We start from the raw sequence: 20,337 nt of genomic DNA on the forward strand, positions 1-20,337 counted from the left end.
CATGCAAGTACCAAATGACTCAGGTTAACTTACTCAGTGTTAGCTGTGCTCGCGGATAAAAGCACACAGGTAACTTAGTGTAATGCAGTGAATAGCCCTTGAGACTGAATGCCCCTTTAACACAGAAGCGATGCAACGGAGACAGTGTCAATGTTTGTGTGTTGTCTAGCCAATGTGCCTCTGCCATTAGGAGTGACAGTGTGCACACGTTTTTATTTCCCATTAACTTTTTGCCGCTGATGCTGAGACTGCCAATCAAGTTTGCAGTTGTGGTGGTGGTGTGAGACAGGGACCTGTTGGGATGTCTGCGGAAGGTTAGAGAGGAAAATTGAGTTTTGTTATCTACTAACCTGAGCTAAATTCAAACCAGGACCTGAGACCACATCCATTCAGCATTACAGACACCCTGGATTCCCCATGATAACTTCAGCTAATCCCTTACAACATCTGGAGCAGACTTTCAAAGAGCTGATGTTAAACCTTGTCTTTGGCCCCCAGGATTATGTCTTCTCTCCCGATATCGTGCAGACTCCTCTAATGGGGTGCTTGGGTTGTCCGTCCCACCCACAAGCTGGGATACTTAACTCAGACTGATGCCTTCAAACTTTCTGGCAGGTTATTTAATTTTGAGCTATAAAAGTTCCTGACTATGCTCTAAGCGCTTATAAAAATGCATGCAAAGCTCACAGCCCACAGAGAGCCTTCTTGACCCACCAGAATGAGTGGCTCCCATGAGCCCAGCTGAGTTCGTCTCTTAGAAAAAGCCCAAGAAAAAAGGCTTTGCCATATGCCCTGAAGGTAAGTGACCTTGGGCCAGGGTGGGAAGCAGAAAGGTCATGACTCTGAAAGTCGGATCTGTTCTCTCCAGGGAGACTTTCAGATAGTTGTGGAAGTGAACGAGAGAGCAGGTGCTTGCCTGCCTATATAGCATTTTAATGAGATTTCTGTGCTTTTTCACAGGTCACTGTACTTGGGGAATGAACTGTAGGTTTATCCATCCTGGTGTAAATGACAAAGGAAACTACTCCTTGATCTCCCAACCAGATCCTTTCTCACCCAATGGTGCACCTCCCATCGGGCCTCACCCATTGATGCCAGCAAACCCCTGGGTAGGAATACATTGCTTTGCATTCGCAGCCTCTGTGTTTCATTCTTGTTTAGATCTGCAGCTCCATTGTTTGGATTTGTTTTATTTGTGCCATTAACTTAGAAAAACCAAGTGTTCTTGTGGGGGTGCATGACTTTTAAGAAGGTGTTTTTTACAACCACTCGTAAATGGCAGTAACTTTTCAGGAGTGCCCTGTTGATGCTTTGCCTGGCTATTGATTAATGGTCACAACGTGTATTTTCCCAGGTAGTTTTAATAGCCTGCATCTTTCCTTTTTCTTATTTTTTCTGACAGGGTGCGCCTGTAGTTGATGAAATTTTGCCCCCACCTCCTCCAGACCCTCCAACAGAAAGTGCCTGGGAGAGAGGCCTCCGACATGCAAAAGAGGTGACAGAGTTCTTTGTGAAATACACTAAGTTTTTCACTCAGTGTCAGCCCGTGTGCTGCTTTGTTAGCAGAAGGACAATATAGTCAAAGCCTGTGGGAATCTCTTTGAACGGTCTCCTCTCTCTCGGCAGAGGAGTTAGAGGGGTCAGCCGCTTTCAGTCTGAGTTGTTTTTAAATGGGTAAGATGTTTCTATGTCTCTCACCTGAACCTTTCTGGGCTCTGTGTAATGTCATCCTATTTTCTTTGGGGGAGCCTGTTTTGGGTTTTAACCAGCAGTCACTTTTATGCTGTATAACATGGCAATCCTCTGATCAGGCTGAGATGGTTCCCAACTTCCTTCTTCCCATCCACACTAACCAGAGAAGATTGTTCTTTCATAGAGCCAGGGACACCCTACTCAAATCCCCAAAACAGCTGCACTGTTTTCAAACAGGCATTGTGAGCCTTCGTGTCTCTGCTGTTTCCATTGGTGCTTCCAGGGTAAACTCTGTTTCATTCAGCTAGGATGCTGTGTGTGTCGTTTTCTGGCAAGGCTCTTGATGACACCTGTTTGTCCATCTGATCTATCTTTGTGAGCTAACAGAATATTGAAATATACATGTTCTGTTGCAAATAAATATCCAGACCCTCACGGTTTATGAAAATGGAACAGAAGAGAGACAGGTTAACTAGGAAGTATGTCCCTTACTAGTTCTGCTTTGCTGTGAATAAGCTAAATTTTGCCTTCTGGGCCTTAAAAATGATGCTGCCTTTAAAAGCTCTTATATGTGCCTTGTGACAGGTATTAAAAAAGGCAACAATGAGAAAAGAACAAGAGCCCGATTTTGAAGAGAAGCGGTTCACGGTGACCATTGGAGAAGATGAACGTGAATTTGACAAAGAAAATGAATTTTTCAGGGACTGGAATTATCGCATCACTAGAGATGTCCGAGACCCAGCGTAAGACGTGGCTTTGTGCTTGCACCCCGTTAGGAGTAGATGAGTGGGAAGTAATCTGTGCATGTTGGTCTTCAGTTAACCTTTCTCTCTGATTGTGTAGAAATACACAGCCCCATGAAAATCGCCCACATTTCTGTAACAAAATCAGCTGCACTACAGCAAAACTCTCATAGTCTCCACTGTTATTTCGCATGCCTCAGCTTGGTCTTCATTCAGCACCAGTTTTCCTTCTATGCTTTTATAGTCTTCTTCCTTCAAAGTACTTTCATCAGAGCCTGGTACACTGATTTGATTGTCTAGCTGTGTGCTTCCTTTGTCATGGGCATTTGAGCTAGTGATTTGTGCTCTTTTGCTATTTACACAGCTCAAACATACACCACCTGGTTGACTGTGTGCGTGCGTGCGTGCGTGCGTGCGTGCGTGCGTGCGTGCGTGCGTGCGCGCGCGCACACACCAACATCTCGCATTGTCAGAACAGCCATGACACTACCTTGACTGGGTTAAGGCTAACAAAACAAACAAGCAGTCATGTAGCACTTTAAAGACTAACAAAATAATTTACTAGGTGGTGAGTTTTCATGGGGCAGACCCACTTCTGCAGATCTGGAGCTAGTGCTGTACTGGAAATGTTAACGTACTGAGTTAAGGCTCACACTGAAAGTTTCAGGACAGCAGTCATGGTTGGCACGGCACTAGATTGGGCTCACACATCTTCGGGCCCCTCCTTCCCCCTTGACTGGTCATTTGTTAGGCCACACTAACCAATGTCTTAACCTACTTGCAGATGGGGCTTGCAGAATGGGCACGTTTGTGGCAATGGCAAATGTCAGAATCTGAAGCCTTAAACCTGCAAGATTTTTCGTGAGGTTAAACTAAGTGGGAGCAATGGAGGCCTCAGTCATACCCCACAGGTGGCTGGCAGCAGTTTGCCACTCTCCAGTGCTGCTGGCTGCCCGTCTGTAGACTCCAGCAGGAAATGACATTGGTCACGTTCAGGAGTTGGGCTTTTGTTTTTTTTTTTAAAGTCATATGGCCGGAAAATAATGAACGCGTCAGTCCTAAAGGAGAAGCCCTGGTGTGCACACGTGCATGGCATGGAAAGATTCCTGCACACCATATGAGAGTGTTTTTGCCAAGCCTTGATCCCAGCTAGTTTGACTGTATCGGTCAGGAAATGGAAAGAGCCAAATGAAATTGGCGGTTTGTGAGGCACAGATTTGTCGTGCAATTAAATAGAATTCCCTTTCTGCATTTTTACCAGGGGAGGGGGCCGTGCACCAATTCTGTAAATTGTTACAGGACAGTAAATTCTGCTTATGCATGGTAAAAGCAAATGCCAGTCATCCTGCAACCTGGTTTGATTTGGACTCATGTCTTTGGCATATGCACAATGTGCTTCAAGTGCTTCATCACCAAATTAAGTTTTTTGGTTGGATCATTAGCTTCCCTGGCCCCAGGCGGCTACTGATAAGGAGTGTGACATGAACACAGGCTCATGCCCTCCCACCCCCGACCGCCCCGTTTGATTCCGAACCTTTCATATGTAACCGGTACACATTGTTATTAGTATTAGCGGGTTACCTGTAACGCAGATAATACAGATCCTTAAATACCTACGTGCTCAAAGCCTGCATTGTGAATTTCAGAGTGGGTTTTAACAGTGTATAAAAGCAGCTTCCTAAAGTCTAAGAGTATTCAAGTTGTTGTTTTGCTTTATTGCAAGAGTTCATAGCAGAGACCCCATTGAGATCAGTGCCCCATTTTGCTAGGTGCTGTACTGTCCTTAAAAATAATTTAAACTTTCACTTGTTTGCAGCAGAGATATAACTGGCATGAACTGAATGCTGCAAAAGTACCATCCAGTTCCTTCAGGAAGTTGAAGAGGAACAGTTCTGTTTAAGTAGATTGATATAGGAAGTAACTTTATGTTGAGCCGTTACATTTAACCTGGAACATGTCAGCAATTTGTAAGCCTTTAATCACTGCTAGAGCGAAGTAGCCTATTGCAGTAAATCCTGACTGTAGATTATATGGATCATAATGTTGAGGGCTTGATTGTCTTGTGACAAATTGTTCATGAATCCTTTCTTTTCTCTTTCGAAAAAAACTATAGGGAGGCGGACATCAAAGAAAATGTGAACTATGGGTAAGTAGCTTTTTCTGGTTTCCATACTGTACCAACCCTTAATTTTCCTGTTTTCAGCTTTTCAAAGGTCCGAGGCCTCGGGCAGTTTGCACAAGGTTGGCTGCAGCTGATCAATTGTCTGACTATGTTTTCGTGTTTGGATGCTGGCAGTTATTTGCAGCAAACTAAAATTTAAAGTTATGCCTAATTTTATAAATGCACCGGGAAGGCAAAACAAAGGTGTATGTTTCTATAAATACGCGGAAGGGAGGGGAAGACAATGAGGGTGGGGCTGGGTTGAAAAGTCAGAATTTCTACCCTGGTGTAGTTTAAAATTCCTTTCTGTTTTTTGTTCCTAAACACCCTAAGACACCGCACCTGTTCTCTATTAGTGGTCCAAGCGTCTAGAACTGAATTCAGTAGCTGGCATAGTACCAGTCGTTTGAAGCTGTACCCGTTTTCAGGCAGAAAAGTGGGACTCTTAAGCTAGGTAAAAATACTGAAAGAAATATATGCGATAATTTGGCTCCCAGGGTAACACGCAGCTGTTGCTCTACCCTAGCTTTTGGGGCACTTATATTCTAAAGGTCGGGGAGAAAGGAAGGGTTAAATTCCTCCCCTATCTTTCAGTATGGGCTACCGAACTGAGCATGGGAATGGAAGCCAGGACCTTTTGATTTCTAATCTTTGTTTTTCCACTGACTTTTGTGCCTTGGGAAATTACTTGAACCTTTACTCCTGGGGGAATTCTGCACCAAAATGTTAAAATTCTGTGCAAGATGTTATAAAATTCCATCTCATTTATTTGTCAAAATAACAAAACATAATCACTCAAGTTTAAATTATTTTGATAATTTATTTCAGAATACATGGTCAGCTTCCCTGGTCCGGCCTGTTCAGGTCCCAAGCCATCCCAGACCAGAGGAGGTCACTTCTGTCCCCTGCTGGCCCCCAGCTCCTGGGCTCTCCTAGCTGTTGCAAGCGGTTTCCTGACCCTTCCCCCCCCCGCACACCTCCCTGCCAGCTTTGCAGCTTCTGGCCCCAGTCGCCTTTCCCCTGCTGCAGTTTTCCTGGGCCACAGCTTCCTGCCCAACCCTGGCAATGAGCCACTGCGAGCTGCTGCACCTTGGCCTGGGCTGCCAGCTCCCCAGCTTTGGCCACTGCTCCCAGGGCGAGGTTCTCTCACTGCTGCTCCTAGGCCCAAGCTCCCTGGCTGCTGCTGGGGTCCCCCCATTTGCCTACAGACCAGCTGTAGCTGTCCTGCCCTGGGCTCCTGCCACTGGTCTAACTGGCCTCTCCTCTTCCCAGCCCTGGTGCTTTCTGGTCCTGGAAGATCTGTGGTCCTGCACCACAAATGTTGCCAGATTAGGGAGTTTGAACGTGTACCTTTCAGCAAGCACGTTGTAACAATGCAGGCCACAAAGATTCAGAATTGTTTGTTTGTTTGTTTTACCAATCAGCTCTTTGCTAGACGTGTTATAGAATATTGAGTAGCAATTCATGTAAGCTACACCAGAGCACACTCTTTCCCACACACCCAGAAGCAGTGCAGAGGGTTGGGGCAGCTGGGGGTAAAGGAGAAACAGGGCGAGCAGGAAGTAATTGCTGGGCAGGAGCCTGGGAGAGGTGTTGGGTGCGGGTGAGAGGGGTCTGGAACAGAGGCTGGTTTAGGGGGGCAAGGTGGGAATTGATAGGGAGTGCCCCGCTGACCTCTAGTCTCTCCCATTGTTGAGCACGTTTGCCCCGTCCCCATGTGTCTCTGCGCTCCACTCAGCCGCTCCCTGCCCCCAGCCCTCTGTGGTTGTGCACCCCGCTCCTGTTCAGCCCCAGCTCAGTGCTGTCCCCCCACAAGCTCCTGTGCACCTGCCCCAATCTGCCCCCCCCCCAAAACCTTTCTGAACCCCAGTCTGTATGACTTCCTCAAGCAGTCCCATGTGCTCTTTGCTGTCCATCCCGTCTCATGCCACCTCTCTGGGCCTCGTGGCCAGGGTGCTGCAAGGGGAATAGCCTCTCCTCCCTCTGTGGCTGGCTGTTCTGGCCCTGAGTTGACTTCCCTCTCTTCTGGTGCCACAACAGCTGTGGGTAGGCAGAAGGTGTAACTGCAGCATCTCCCCACCAGAGAAGAAAGAAAATCGGCAGGGCAGCCTGAGTTCTGTGCATGCACAGTTGTGCAGAATTCCCTGGGAGTAAACTCCCTCTTCGTTTTCTCACCTGTAAAAGGAGTAGCATACTAGGTCCCTGCTCTCTCATTTGCAAGGGTTAGTCAGTACTGGGAACATGCCCTAAAGATAGTAGTGATCGCAAAGCCGCTCTATTGGAAGCAGCTTTGTGCACTGAAAGACTGGTGACTTTTAGGTGGTTCTCCCCAAAAGAAAAGATGGTCTTCCTGCAGTGCCCTGCGTAGGAGGCACACACAGCACTTGAGCCTGTGTTTTGGCACTGAGGCACGGCACTTGGTTTCCACTGGAGAAGCTGAGCTCCAAATTCCAAGAGTCTGTGTTGCGGAGGGTGACTTCACAGGCACTGCAAAGCGGTGGCCTATTTTTCTCTCACTAGAGAGCTCTGGCAACATGCTCATTTTTAGCACACTCACACAAGTGTCGTGCACACATCACCTCCATACACACAGCCCTAGGACACTCCGTGTGTAACCCCCCGTGACACAGCTTCACACAAGCACCGAGGGGAACGTGTGCTAAATTCTAAATGTAGGGAGAAGTGTGCTGCATTACATTAACATAAATATGTATATGACAGAACCTCTGCAGAAACCAAATGGAGTCACTCTAGGTGAACTGAGAGCAGAATTTGACCTGTAGAGCTCTGTGTTTCAACACATGCTTTCCTGAGTTTTGTTTTGTTGTAACGTTTAGAGCAAGCATGTCAAACCTGCAGCCCGACCAACGTTTTTTGTGGCTTTGGAGCTGGGAGCCCCACTGCAGCTTCAGCTCCAGCTCCAGGGCTGGGAGTCAGCAGAGACGCAGATTATCTTAAATTCATATTTAAATCAAAAATTATATTTGAGCAAATAGCAAGCTTACACATCTGTTATGAACTATTAATAAAATTCATGTTGTGTTAAATTCTCAGTTAAAATTGTTGTTGTTGTCAAACAAGACCTGTAAAACATTATAAAACATACCTACAACATAGAAATTATTACAACTTTCGGATAGAAGTACATTTTCTTTGGTTGCCCTGAAAGCAATTAGTGTTGGTTTATGTGGCCCTCAGTAGGCTTTGAGTTTGACATGCCTGGCTTAGAGGCTTTCTGAGTCTCTCTCCAGATGCCGATAAGTGAGCCATTTTATCCAGTAGCTAATCTCTGATAAGCTGACTGAAAGAGGAAAAATTCGGCTTCATTTATAATGCAACCTTTCTCCTATGGTGCAGCTGATGATCACCATTTAAAACCTTCTCTTCATCGTTCCAGGACGGATCCCTATACAGATCCATACTACGATTACGAAATAGAACGGTTCTGGCGCGGTGGGCAGTATGAGAACTTCAGGGTGAGATACACAGACCCAGACCCGTACCGAAACTACAGAGTAAGTAAGGTAATACACATCCCATCTGAGCTTTGTACTCTCTCGTGTGCTGGGTGCTTCGAGAAGTTTGTTTTCAGTTAGCAGATGGGTGGCAAGGTAGCTTTAGATTTGCTTTCTCTTTTGGCAGACTGTATGGACCAGACTTTTCCTTAGTCTGTAAAAACTATTCAGTTATTTACTTACACCCTTATCGTGTGCAAGGTGCAATATGAGACAAATGTGCTGGCCTGGCCTGCTGAGGTCACTTCCATTTAGATAAGGCAGAGCTCAGTGTTTCGTGCAGCTGAAGGAGTTAGTTCAGTATCCTTTGTTGCTTACGTCTGGGGCTGGAGCAGGAAGGGGGTTGCTTCAACCTGGTTGGAGCAGCCCTGGTTCCCATCATGTCATGGCAGGGGAGGGAGGGAGCTGGGGAGACCACTTCAGCCTCCCCAGCTGCTTCCCTGTCTGCCCCCCCCACCCCTTAACTGATTGACTGGTTGAACCTGCCAGTTAACCAGTTACGTCCCTGCAGCCTGCATGAGCCTTGTCCACTGGGGCAAAGAAAACCATGGATTTGGGCATGTGTTTTAAGTTCACAAATGCGCTGTCACCAGGATAAATGGGTATTGGAAAAACTTATTGTCTATCGTATGACATTGCTTACAGTGGTCGCTTTGCACTGAGAAGAGGCAGGCAGCAGCTTTGACTGGTCTGCCACTAAAATCCAAGGGCTATCTCCTTGTGTTTTCATTACTGCACCGTAGCTGCTTGCACAAAGACAGGTCAGAGTGTTTAATTGAAAACATTCTTGTTTCCATTCCGGATTCCAAAGGCAGTATTCGTCCTCCATGACATGTGACAGACTGCAGTGCCTTGGGACGCACCATTAATGAGAACTAATTTTGCCCCCAACTTAAATGTTCATCTGTATTTGTTATACAAAGAGCCAGCAACTGCTTATAACTTAAATAGTATTTCCTAATCTGAACATCTCCAAAGTCCTAGAGTGGCTGGTCTTCCACGCTATTTTTGTGTTGCCCCCACTGTGAACGCCCATGCCATTCAAAGTTTGGACTCCTCAGCCACATGCGAGTCCACAGCTGATGAGCGGGTCAAAGTTGCAATATGATACTGTGCTTTTCTCCCGAAGATAGGTTAGCAGCCACATACACCATTACTTTCTTCTCAAGGGAAGTCTTCTCGATCATGCACCATGTTCATCCTTGATGACTCGGTTACCTTTAGTGAAATTAGACGAACCTGATGCCATAGTTTATGTCTTTATAGAGCTTCTAAATAATTCTATAGCATTATGGCAATACATAAACACCATTTGCCTCCCCATGGCCATGCTGGAACTTCAGAGAGCTAGTATAATTGTTTTAATCACTGTCATTGGGAAAAAGAATGAGGGAAATGATGTTCAAGTCCCTTTTTGTCTGTTTTTTTTTCAACACCAGGAGAGGGAGAGAGAGCGGGAAAGAGAGAGAGAGAACCGCCAGCGGGAGCGGGAAAGGGAACGCGAGAGAGAACGGGAGCGGGAGCGCCGGCAGAGAGAGCGGGAGCGAGAGAGGGAACGGGAGCGTGACAAGGAGCGCCAGCGAAGGAAAGAAGAATGGGAGAGAGAGAGGGAGCGTGTGAAGAGAGACGAAAAAGACAGACAGCACAGAGACCGAGACCGGGACCGAGAGCGGGAACGTGAAAAGGAGAAAGAAAAAACAAAACCGAGGTCACCACAGCCACCGAGGTATGTGCTCTTTATTGATGCTTGGTTTTTCTTGGGACTACTTGAACAGTGCATTAACCAGAGATGCACCAAACAGGGAGAGGTAAATATACCCTTTGGATCTCTGTTTGGGTCTGCCACCCTGCATAGGAAGAGCAGTAGTTTCAAGAGGCATGCAGTAACCATAGGGAATATGCCCTGCCAGACAGGAAGTAGAGCTAGGTGCAGATTAGAGCATCAAGGGCCCTGGCTGGCTTTACTTGGAGAGGAGAACTGGGTGGAGGTGTTCAAAGTGTCGTTACTCTGCACCTGGGAGAGGTCTGCATAGAACTGTGGAGTCCAGAGCTGAGCTTCTGACTTTACCCTGCTTCTCCGCAGTCTAACTGGCTGAGCACAGGATAAGACAGAAGCGGGCAAAATTCAGGCTGCATCCAGCCCACCAGACCTACCCAGTGGCCCAGTGAGAGCCTTGCACAGGCTCCCTGCCTGCCCTGCCCCTGCATACTGCTCGAAGTGCACTGCTCTTGGCTGGAAACGGGGCCAGTGGGAGCTGTCTGGGCTGTGCACAAAGCACAGGCTGTGTACAGAGGGACATGCCCCAGGACGCGGAGCATGCAGAGAACGTGGTCCCCTGCAGCCAGGTGCGTTGAGCAGCATGTGGGCACAGGCGGCCGGGACCTGATTAAGGGTCCCATGAGGCAGCTGGCTCCCAGACAGATCCTGTATGTGGCACCCCAGCCCTTCCCACCCCTCAATCCTCTGCTCCCATTCCTGCCCCAGGACACAAGCCAAACCTGCACCCTAACTCCTGCACCCCTACCCCCTCCCAGACCCTGCACCCCATTCCCCTGCCCCAGGTCGCAACCCCCTCCTTCATCCAAATTCCCTCCAAGTCCCCTCTCCAGCTCCACACCCAACCTCCATCCAGATCCTGCACCTCCTCCATTAATATCATGGAAGAGCGCAGCCCTCGATCACTCACTAAATTCTTGGAGTGCCGCTCCCCCATCAAAATTATTGCCCACCCCTTGCATAAAAGCAGGAGTTGGAATCTCAGCACTAACATCAGCTCCTCTGGAGCCTTGGCAAGAATCCAGGACAGACTTGGGCGTTTTTGTGGGTAACTAGCTTTCTAGTTAATAGAAAAACAAAAAGGGGATTGAGAGGCACATAAACCTCAATTTTTCAGGATGAAACCAGTCTCCGTTAGGAGTTAATAACCAGCTCCTCCCAGGGCAATCTCATCCTCTGATCTGCCGGCTGCAGGTTCTTTTTTTTTTTTTTTCCACTTTCCTCTGTCTCCTCTAGTGCCAGTAACAGATGGAAACAGAGCACTGTATCCTGCCTGGGAATTCCCATGTTTCTTATCTGTCAACTAAATTATTGCGTCTTATAACCCACAAGTGGGTTCAGATAAGTTGTAAAGCACTATGTAGTATTGGAAAAAAGGGAAATGTCATCCCTTGGGAGCATCTGGTATTGCAACAGCCGTATTCATCCTATATCAGGGAAAAATAAAGTATCAAAGCCGTTTGCATAATTTAAAGTTCAGAAAAGCTTCAGCTCAGAGATGTTGAAAAAGGGGGGGAGAGGTGGTGAAGGAGCAAGGCCAGTGGATGCCTGAGAGATTCAGAACTGCATTTCCTGTATGGACTGTACAGGTGGCTGAGCCGTCATGGTGCCTCAGTCGTAGACTGCAGTGCCTCATGGGAGAAGTAGTCCCTCTTGAGGCAAATAGAGAGCATGAGCAACCCAGCACTACAATGCCCACGTAGTACCTCTGTGGTTCAAGGGGGTGCAGAGATTAACGCTGACCTGACCCAAACTGAAATGGTTATTTAGATTTTCCTGAGAGGAAATTTCAGTGCATTTCTAACAGGAAAGCATTTCATTTAAAAATCATCCTACCCGCCCTAATAGGCCGTGTCTACACGTGCACGCTACTTCGAAGTAGCGGCGCCAACTTCGAAATAGCATCCGTCATGGCTACACGTGTTGGGCGCTATTTCAAAGTTGAAATCGACGTTAGGTGGCGAGACGTCGAAGTCGCTAACCCCATGAGGGGATGGGAATAGCGCCCTACTTCGACTTTGAACGTCGAAGTAGGGCACGTGTAGACGATCTGCATCCCGCACCATCGAAATAGTGGGGTCCGCCATGGCGGCCATCAGCTGAGGGGTTGAGAGACGCTCTCTCTCCAGCCCCTGCAGGGCTCTATGGTCATCGTGTGCAGCAGCCCTTAGCCCAGGGCTTCTGGCTGCTGCTGCGGCAGCTGGGGATCCATGCTACATGCACAGGGTCTGCAACCGGTTGTCGGCTCTGTGGATCTTGTGTTGTTTAGTGCAGCTGTGTCTGGGAGGGGCCCTTTAAGGGAGCGGCTTGCTGTTGAGTCCGCCCTGTGACCCTGTCTGCAGCTGTTCCTGGCACCCTTATTTCGATGTGTGCTACTTTGGCGTGTAGACGTTCCCTCGCAGCGCCTATTTCGATGTGGTGCTGCCCAACATCAAAGTTGAACATCGACGTTGCCAGCCCTGGAGGACGTGTAGACGTTATTCATCGAAAGACTATTTTGATGTCGCTGCATCGAAATAAGCTATTTCGATGTAGTGTGCACGTGTAGACGTAGCCATAAAGACTCAACTTTTCAGTGTCTTATCAACATGGTATACTAAGGTTTAAAACTACAATTAAAACACGGGTGTTATAAGGGACTATATAAATATGCAACTTAACCACCTCAGTTGCCATTCATACATCTTCGGCTGCTGGCTCATATTCACGTAGGTCAGTGATGGCAAAGCTCTTACCATCAGTAAATGACTCATGATGCAGATGGATTACCTCTCCTAAAATGCCAGCGTTAGTCTCGTTTATGGTGACTGATCTAATGACAGTGCCCGCTGGCACAGAGAGGGAACTCTGGTGTGGCTGGTCCCATGGGGACTGAACTACTTTCTGTGGCAGTAGAGGTGGCTCTGCCCCAAGTCGGGTGCAACAGCCTGAAGAAACTTTGGCTACTGTTGCCTAAGGACCTGGTGGGGATAGCCGTGGTGTTCTATACCAGCCTGACATTCAATCATCTGCCACCTGCTCAAAATCATTTGTGCGTCAGAGCAGTGAACGTTGTTACCATAGCAGAAAGGTTTGGCTCATGTTTTTGTGGTACTCTTCTTGATTTTATACACTTTATGGGATTTGACTCTTTTTTTTCCCTGCCAAACAATCTCTCGTGCATCAGTGATCTGTGAAGTACGTAGCTACTCCCTAAACCAGACATCTTCAAGATAGGCCTGTGTCTGACAAGTAAAGCAGTACAGCAGGGGAAGCTGTGAGTTTTCATCTGGTGCAAGGAACACTAATCCAAGCCGTTCCAATAGTCTGCTTGCTTTGGGCTCAAGATCTGCTACTGAGCCAAAAGCAAATCTGCTTTTTCATACCCACTCCTGTCTCAGCTAGTAATCACCAGAAATAAATAGGTACAGGTTAGCAAGGGGCCTACCAGAAGTTACTGAGAAAACCAAACAGGAACTTTTGTTTTGGTTTCATTTGTAGATGGGTTAAAACAACAACAAAAAAAAAAAACGAAAAAAAAAGGTAAAACAGACTACCTCTTCGAATGCTGGCTGTGAAGTCATTTTTGTGCTGTTCACTGAGCTATCACTGCATGAGGGATAGGCCTGAAATTTTAAAGCTTCAAAATCTGATGCAAACATTGAAGGATAACTATTTTAAAAGGTAGCCTATATGGAGTGAAGCAATAGAATATTTACAGTGACCTGGTGTCTGAGAATCTTTCTCGTTTCCAATGGAGATAATGCACCAGTTGAAGACTCCTGCATATTAGAAGTGCCCTTATGCCAGCTGTCAAATCCCCACTTTCTGCTCTTGGTACTCCACTCTCGATCCGCTTGCTCTGTTATATATAAGTGTTCGGGTTTATTGGCAGATGAAAGAAGTAAAGGAAAGCAAACAAAGCCAGCTGCAGTTTAAATCCTAGGGATTGCTTACACAGGACATGGTTGCAAGGCAAGCCAGCGTGCGACTGCGGCAGTGGCCTCCCACGTGGACACTGCTACGTCATACTCAGAGTTCCACAACGTGCTTTGATGTGCTGCTGTTTGAAACACACACACGATTGCATCCATATTTATGTAAATATGCTCAATCTACTATGTGTTTGAGAGAGTTTGTGCATCTGTCTCTTGTCTGTCTGTTCAAGAACACCTTCTGCGGGGTAAGAACTAGGACCACCAAATTTGGCAGGCAGCTTCGTCCTATCACTTACAGCAGGAGAAGGTTTGCTTGTGCTGGGACAATGGGATACGCTAGGAATGCAAACGGAAAGGGGTGAGAGAGCAGGGACAGTTATACTCACAAATGACAACAGGGAGGCAGCAAGTGCCCCAACCCCTGTGAGCAGCTGCTGGGCAGCAGCCTGGCCCTGCTACCCTGGTCTGCCGTAGAGAGCAACTGCTGGCTGGGCTGAACAGCACCTGCCACCACAGGCCAGACCCAGGGAGGAGCCAGCCAGCAGCTGCCTCTGCCCGCTCCCCTGCCTCCTGCACCCTTACCCCCACTCCTGAGCCCCCCACGTCTTCAACCCCTCACTCTGCCTCCCATGCCCCAATCCTGACTCCTGAACCCCCACACTCCTAACCTCTGTCACTGAAGGACCCGAGCAACCCCGGTACATCTCCTAATTTACAAATATTTCTACCAGCCCATTAAACACGTAGGCTATGGCCACACTTGGCCAAAACTTCAAAATGGCCATGCAAATGGCCATTTTGAAGATTACTAATGAGGCGCTGAACCATTAGGGAAAGCAGAGGAGCCTATAAATAAACAGGACAGAGTTACTTCCGCTATGAGGGAGAGGCGTGCATCACCCATAAAGTAACCGCTAAGATGTTACATATTAAACAAATTCCACAAATAGTATATTTACAGAGTGCTGAAGTCAGAACTCGGTTCTATAAATAGCACCGAGTTATTGGCTATAATGGAGGTGGGGAGTTATTGAATTCTTATTCTTACGTCTCCTAATTTACAAATATTTCTACCAGCCCATTAAACACGTAGGCTGTGGCCACACTTGGCCAAAACTTCAAAGTGGCCATGCAAAGATTACTAATGAGGCGCTGAATTGAATATTCAGTGCCTCATGAGCATTAGGACACTTCCAGTCGCGGTGCTTCGAAAGCACCACTTTCAAACTCGCGTGGCTACACGGGGGTTCTTTTCGAAAGGGCCCTGCACGTTTCGAAATCCCCTTATTCTGCTCGGCTGAATTTATTTAATATTCAATTCAGCGCCTCATTAGTAATGTTTGCATGGCCATTTCGAAGTTTTGGCCAAGTGTGGCCACAGCCTACGTGTTTAATGGGCTGGTAGAAATATCTGTAAATTAGGAGACGTAAGAATAAGAATTCAGTAACTCCCTTCCTGCATTATATCCAATTACTCAGCAGTATTTATAGAACTGAGTTCTGACTTCAGCACTCTATAAATATACTATTTGTGGAATTTGTTTAATATGTAACATCTTAGCGGTTACTTCATGGGTGATGCATGCCTCTCCCTCATAGCGGAAGTAACTCTGTCCTGTTTGTTTATAGGCTCCTCTGCTTTTCCTAATGGTTAAATCACAATAGTTGGCAATTCCAGCCTCTTCCCTAGTTCTTGGTCTATGATCCTCTCTGCCTCCCTCTGTCACATGACTTTTTTGATGTAGAAAACAATGGGGTTCCAAGCGTGTCTGAAATTCCTTGTGCAGGTAGTCATTAGGTAGCACTGTAGCAGTAGAAGCAGGACATTGCATAACAAAGAGATTCCCATTTCCAGCTGGAGTGTAAATTATTCTCTGTGATTCATTAGTGACTAAGGAGCTTCGAAAGCCCAGTTTCAGAGACCATGCCAGGAGCCATGATGCAATGACTGAGACACAAAGGATCTTTGCCATAGATGCACCAAGGACAACTTGTAATTATAAGGTAAATGGCCTTTGGTGCATTAACTGGGAGTTTCCCCAACGGAAGCTAATAGAAGGGAACAGAAACTATGACCAGCAGAATGTAAGAAGGAGTGGAAGAGGATCTGAAGATCAAATAGCCAGAAATGTAAAAACAAATGACCTTTTACATATACTGCAGTCTGATCCAATGGCCATGGCAGCAAAGGAAGTAGATGAGAATGGGGGAGGTGCTGAGATCTGTTACATCCATCTTCACCAACGGGGTAGTTAAACCCTTTCTCTAAAATGTATAGCAAAAGCAAATGCAAAATGTTGTCCTCCTGATGGAGTGCAAGGCCAGAGGGGACTGTAGTGACCATCCAGTCTGCTCTCCTGTACAGCACAGCCAGGAAATAACTCCTCGTCCAGAGCAATCAGATGATTTTTCTAAAATTTGATGTGGAAGTGACCACTGGTAGAGAAATCTGTGTGACCATTGGGAAATTGTTCCAGTGGTTAAGAACTCTCACTGTTAAAATATTTATCTTACTTCGCATCTGAATTTCTCTGGCTTAATCTTCCAGCCATTGGACCATGTTAGATCTTTCTCTGCTAGACTGAGGAGACCGTTATTAAATATTTCTTCCTCTTTGCCTTCTCCTTGTTCCGCTAAAAAGATAGCGTGAAGGAGCTCAGTTACCCTCAGGCTTATTTTCTAATGCTTTAATCATTCTTGTGGCTCTTCTCTGAACCCTCGCCAATTTATCAACATCCTTCTTGAATTGTGGACATCAGAACTGGCCACAATGTTCTAGCAGCAATCACACCAGTGCCAAAGACAGAGGTAAAATAATCTCTCTGCTCCTTCTCTGGATTCCTCTTTTTATGCAACCAAGAATTGCCATAGTCCTTTTAGCCACAGAGTCACGTCACCACCTCCTCCCCCAAAACCTTTGTCAGTCACTGCTACTGAGAGCAGTCTCCCACTGCGTGAGGATGGCCTGGGGTCTTTGTTCCCAGTATTAGAACATATACTGTGTGCCTGAGCCTGTCTCGCCAAGTAATTCAGGTATCGGAGGGGGAGCCGTGTTAGTCTGGATCTGTAACAGCAACAAAGGGTCCTGTAGCACCTTATAGACTAACAGAAAAGTTTTGAGCATGAGCGTTCGTGAGCACAGACTCACTTCATCTGATGAAGTGAGTTTGTGCTCACGAAAGCTCATGCTCATGACTTTTCTGTTAGTCTATAAGGTGCCACAGGACCCTTCGTTGCAAGTAATTCAGATCATGCTGTACCAGTGACCAGAGGCCTCCAGTTTTTGTGTTGTCTGAAAACTTAAGCAGTGATGATTTTGTCGTCTTCCATGTCCTTCATACAAATGTTAAGTAGTGTAGGGCCAAGCACCAATCTCTGCAAGACACCACTGGAAATACCTGTGCAATAACCATTCCCCATTTACAGTTATATTTTCAGACCTATTGGTTAGTCAACTTTTAATCCATGTCATGTGTGCTGTCTCAGTTTTTCTTCCTATTTTTAATTAAAATGTCGTCCAATATCAAATGTCTTACACAAGTATCAGCCCTGTTTCCTTAATCAGCCAAACCTGTAGTCTCAAAAACTGATCCAAGTTAATTTGATAGAATCTATTTTTCATAACTCTTGTTGACGTTAATTATCCTTTATTTATTAACTTACTCCCATATCCCTCTCTCCATTATCTTTCCGTGAATCGATGACATGCTGACAGCTCTTAATTACATAGGTCATCCTGTTTTACACTGTTTAAATACTGGCACATTATTAGGATTCTTCCAGATCTTCTCCCATGTTCCAAACTTACTGAAAATATTAACAGTCCAGTGTGTTCCCCAGCCAGCCCTTTTAAAACTCTTGGGTGCAAGTTATCTGGACCTACTGATTTTTAAAATGGTCTAACTTTTGTAGAATCTGTTTAACATCCTCCTGAGATGCAAGTGGACTTGAAAGTGTCATCCTGTGAGATGACTATATCCTTTGTTTTCCCAAATACAGAATAAATATGTTTATTCAATTGTTCTTCCTTTTCTGCGTTTGATTCTGCCACTTGTCTTAAAATGACCCACTTTCATTGTCAGGATTCTTTTAGTTCCTCGTATCTTTTTTTTTTTTTTTTTTTTTTTTTTAAAAAAACACTCCTCATTATTATCCTTACCTCTGCTGGCCATAGATTCCTCCCAGTGTCCTTTTGCTTCCTATATCAGTGTTCTCAGTGCTTCAGGGAGAAGAATTAAGTTGTCCACTCGGCTGCTGCCCCTCTCACATACACAAAAAATTCCCCAATTAACTTTTTTTAGTATGTCCCCCAAAAATACAAGTGTATTTGCATGTTTATGGAAATTTTGAGGTAGTCTGTGAGCCGAAATGAAAGTAACCGGTACCGTGAAGGTTGCTTTCTGTGATTGTTGCATGAGAGACTGGTTTAACTTTTGAGTTGAGAACCAACCTGTGTATTTGCATCTGGTCAGTTTGCAAACTGGAAAGTATTAGGATAGGGCTCATCACAGAAGGGAGTGTTTCAAAAAGAAGCAGGGCAGATTATGAGTTTGAGGCATATGCCATTGCCGCCTGCAAGAGCTGGCACTCAACAAGAAGGGTTCATAATTGTCGGTGCTGCTCAGTCACTGACATCTTTCCTAATAGGTCTTGACTAACTTTGCGTTACTGTGTGATTTCAATTACTTATCTCTCTTCTTTTTTTGGTTGGATACTGTGTATTGTACCAGCTGGTACGATCTCCAAAGTCCAGCACAATATTGTAGTCAGTTACAAGATTTCATCCTAATATACAAGATACATAGGCTGTAATATGCAAGGTGTCATAGGCCTTTTTGTTTTGCAAGTAATCTTAGCTGTCCTGTTAAAGTACTGCTAGATTAAAAACTCTTAAACACTCCACTTTTAAAATGTTGATAACCACTCTTAGCTGTAAAACATTAGCCAAAATTTTTAAATTCTTTATTAGACAATTAACAAGAATTTTTATAAAATATTTCCTTTTCTGTCTTTTTTTTTCTGTGACACTTGATAGATTAGCCTAGGCACAGAAGACTGGCTAGTCCTTTTCAGTTTTGTTAACTCCGTCTCTGAGCCAAGTTCCTGCACTATAAAATACTGCAATTTTGTTGCAGCAGTATGGGGTTTTGGTTGCTTATTTTTTTTAAGAATTAATGGAAATTTTGAAAGGTTTTAGTGAAAACACTTCCAATAGCAGTAAGAACATAAGAAAGGCGCGCCAGGGTAAGACCAAAGGTCCGTCTAGCCCAGCAGCCTGTCTTCAGGCAGCGGCCAGCGCCAGATGCCACAGAGGGAGCGATCAGAACTGGTAATCAAGTGATCCATCTCCTGTCACCAATCACAGCTCTGATCAATAGAGGCTGGGAGCCCCATCCTGGCTAACAGCCATTGATGGACCTGTCCTCCATGAATTTTTCTAGTTCTTTTTTTGAAACCGCTTAGTGTTGGCCGTCACAACATCCTCTGGCAAGGAGTCCTACAGGTTAACTGTGCATTGTGTGAACAACTATATATATTTAAACCTGCTGCCTGTTAATGTCATTTGGTGCTCTCCAGTAGTTCTTGTGTTATGGGAAGGAATAAATAACTTTTCCGTATTTATTTCACACCAGTCATGATTTTATAGACCTCTGTCTTATCCCCACTTCGTTGTGTCTTTTCCAACCTGAGAAGTCCCAGTCTTATCAATCTCTCCTCATATGGCAGAAGTTCCATACCCTTAATATTTGTTACCCTTTTCTGTACCTTTTCCAATTCCAATACTTTTGTCCTTTTTTGAGATCAGGTGACTGCATCTGTACACAGTATTCAAGATGCAGGCATACGACGGATTCTTATGGAAGCAATATATTTTCTGTCGGATTATGTATCCATTTCTTGAGATTCCAGACCTTGTTTGTTTTGGGTTTTTTTTGACTGCCACTGTACATTGAGTGTTTTCAGAGAACTACCCACAATGATTCCAAGATCTTTCTTGAGTGGCAACAGCTAATGGGGGCCCTATCGTTTTACATGTATAGTTGAGATTGTTTTCCACTGTGCAGAAGGTGACTATATCTCCCTGTCCCAAATACGGGACAAGGAGATATGGGTGGAGGGATGGCTCCTCTGGACTGCACCAAGCCCCGGGGGAGCTCCCCGTTTCCCCCCAGCCCTGGGGGAGCGGCGGCAGAGGATGCTCCTGGTGTGAAGCCCTGGGAGAGTGGCGACCGCCGGCGCTCCTGTCCCAGCCCCCAAGGGCCTAAATAAGGAACAATTCATACCTTTTAAAAAAAAATAAGTCAGGGTGCCTTTTTTGCATCCCAGATATGGGACCGTCCTGCCAAATACTGGACGGTTGGTCATTTTCAGTGTGCGTTACTTTGGATTTTCAACAGCAAGTGTCATCTGCCATTTTTTTTTTTTGCTCGGTTACTCAATTTTGAGATGCTTTTGAAACTTTTCACAATCTGCCGCGGACTTTACTGTTGTGAACAGCTTTTTATCATCTGCAATTTTTGTCCCCTGGTCG

The 20,337-nt window shown here is 45.8% G+C and overlaps 1 protein-coding gene across 5 annotated transcripts in view; it reads left to right on the plus strand.

Annotated features, from left to right (window-relative positions):
* The window catches only part of ZC3H18 (zinc finger CCCH-type containing 18), a 67,130-nt gene that overhangs the window by 17,537 nt on the left and 29,256 nt on the right, over positions 1-20,337 (plus strand). For 4 of the 5 annotated variants that reach the window (XM_075008426.1, XM_075008428.1, XM_075008427.1 and 1 more), the window contains exons 4-9: positions 961-1,109; positions 1,403-1,495; positions 2,278-2,435; positions 4,549-4,581; positions 7,994-8,120; positions 9,551-9,837. In XM_075008426.1, the coding sequence (XP_074864527.1) occupies positions 961-1,109; positions 1,403-1,495; positions 2,278-2,435; positions 4,549-4,581; positions 7,994-8,120; positions 9,551-9,837 (847 nt within the window). The remainder of the gene's footprint in view (positions 1-960; positions 1,110-1,402; positions 1,496-2,277; positions 2,436-4,548; positions 4,582-7,993; positions 8,121-9,550; positions 9,838-20,337) is intronic. The other variant, XM_075008429.1, reaches the window with a different exon arrangement.

This window comes from Carettochelys insculpta, chromosome 14 (assembly GCF_033958435.1).
Source record: "Carettochelys insculpta isolate YL-2023 chromosome 14, ASM3395843v1, whole genome shotgun sequence".
In the NCBI taxonomy this organism is placed as follows: Eukaryota; Metazoa; Chordata; order Testudines; family Carettochelyidae; genus Carettochelys; species Carettochelys insculpta.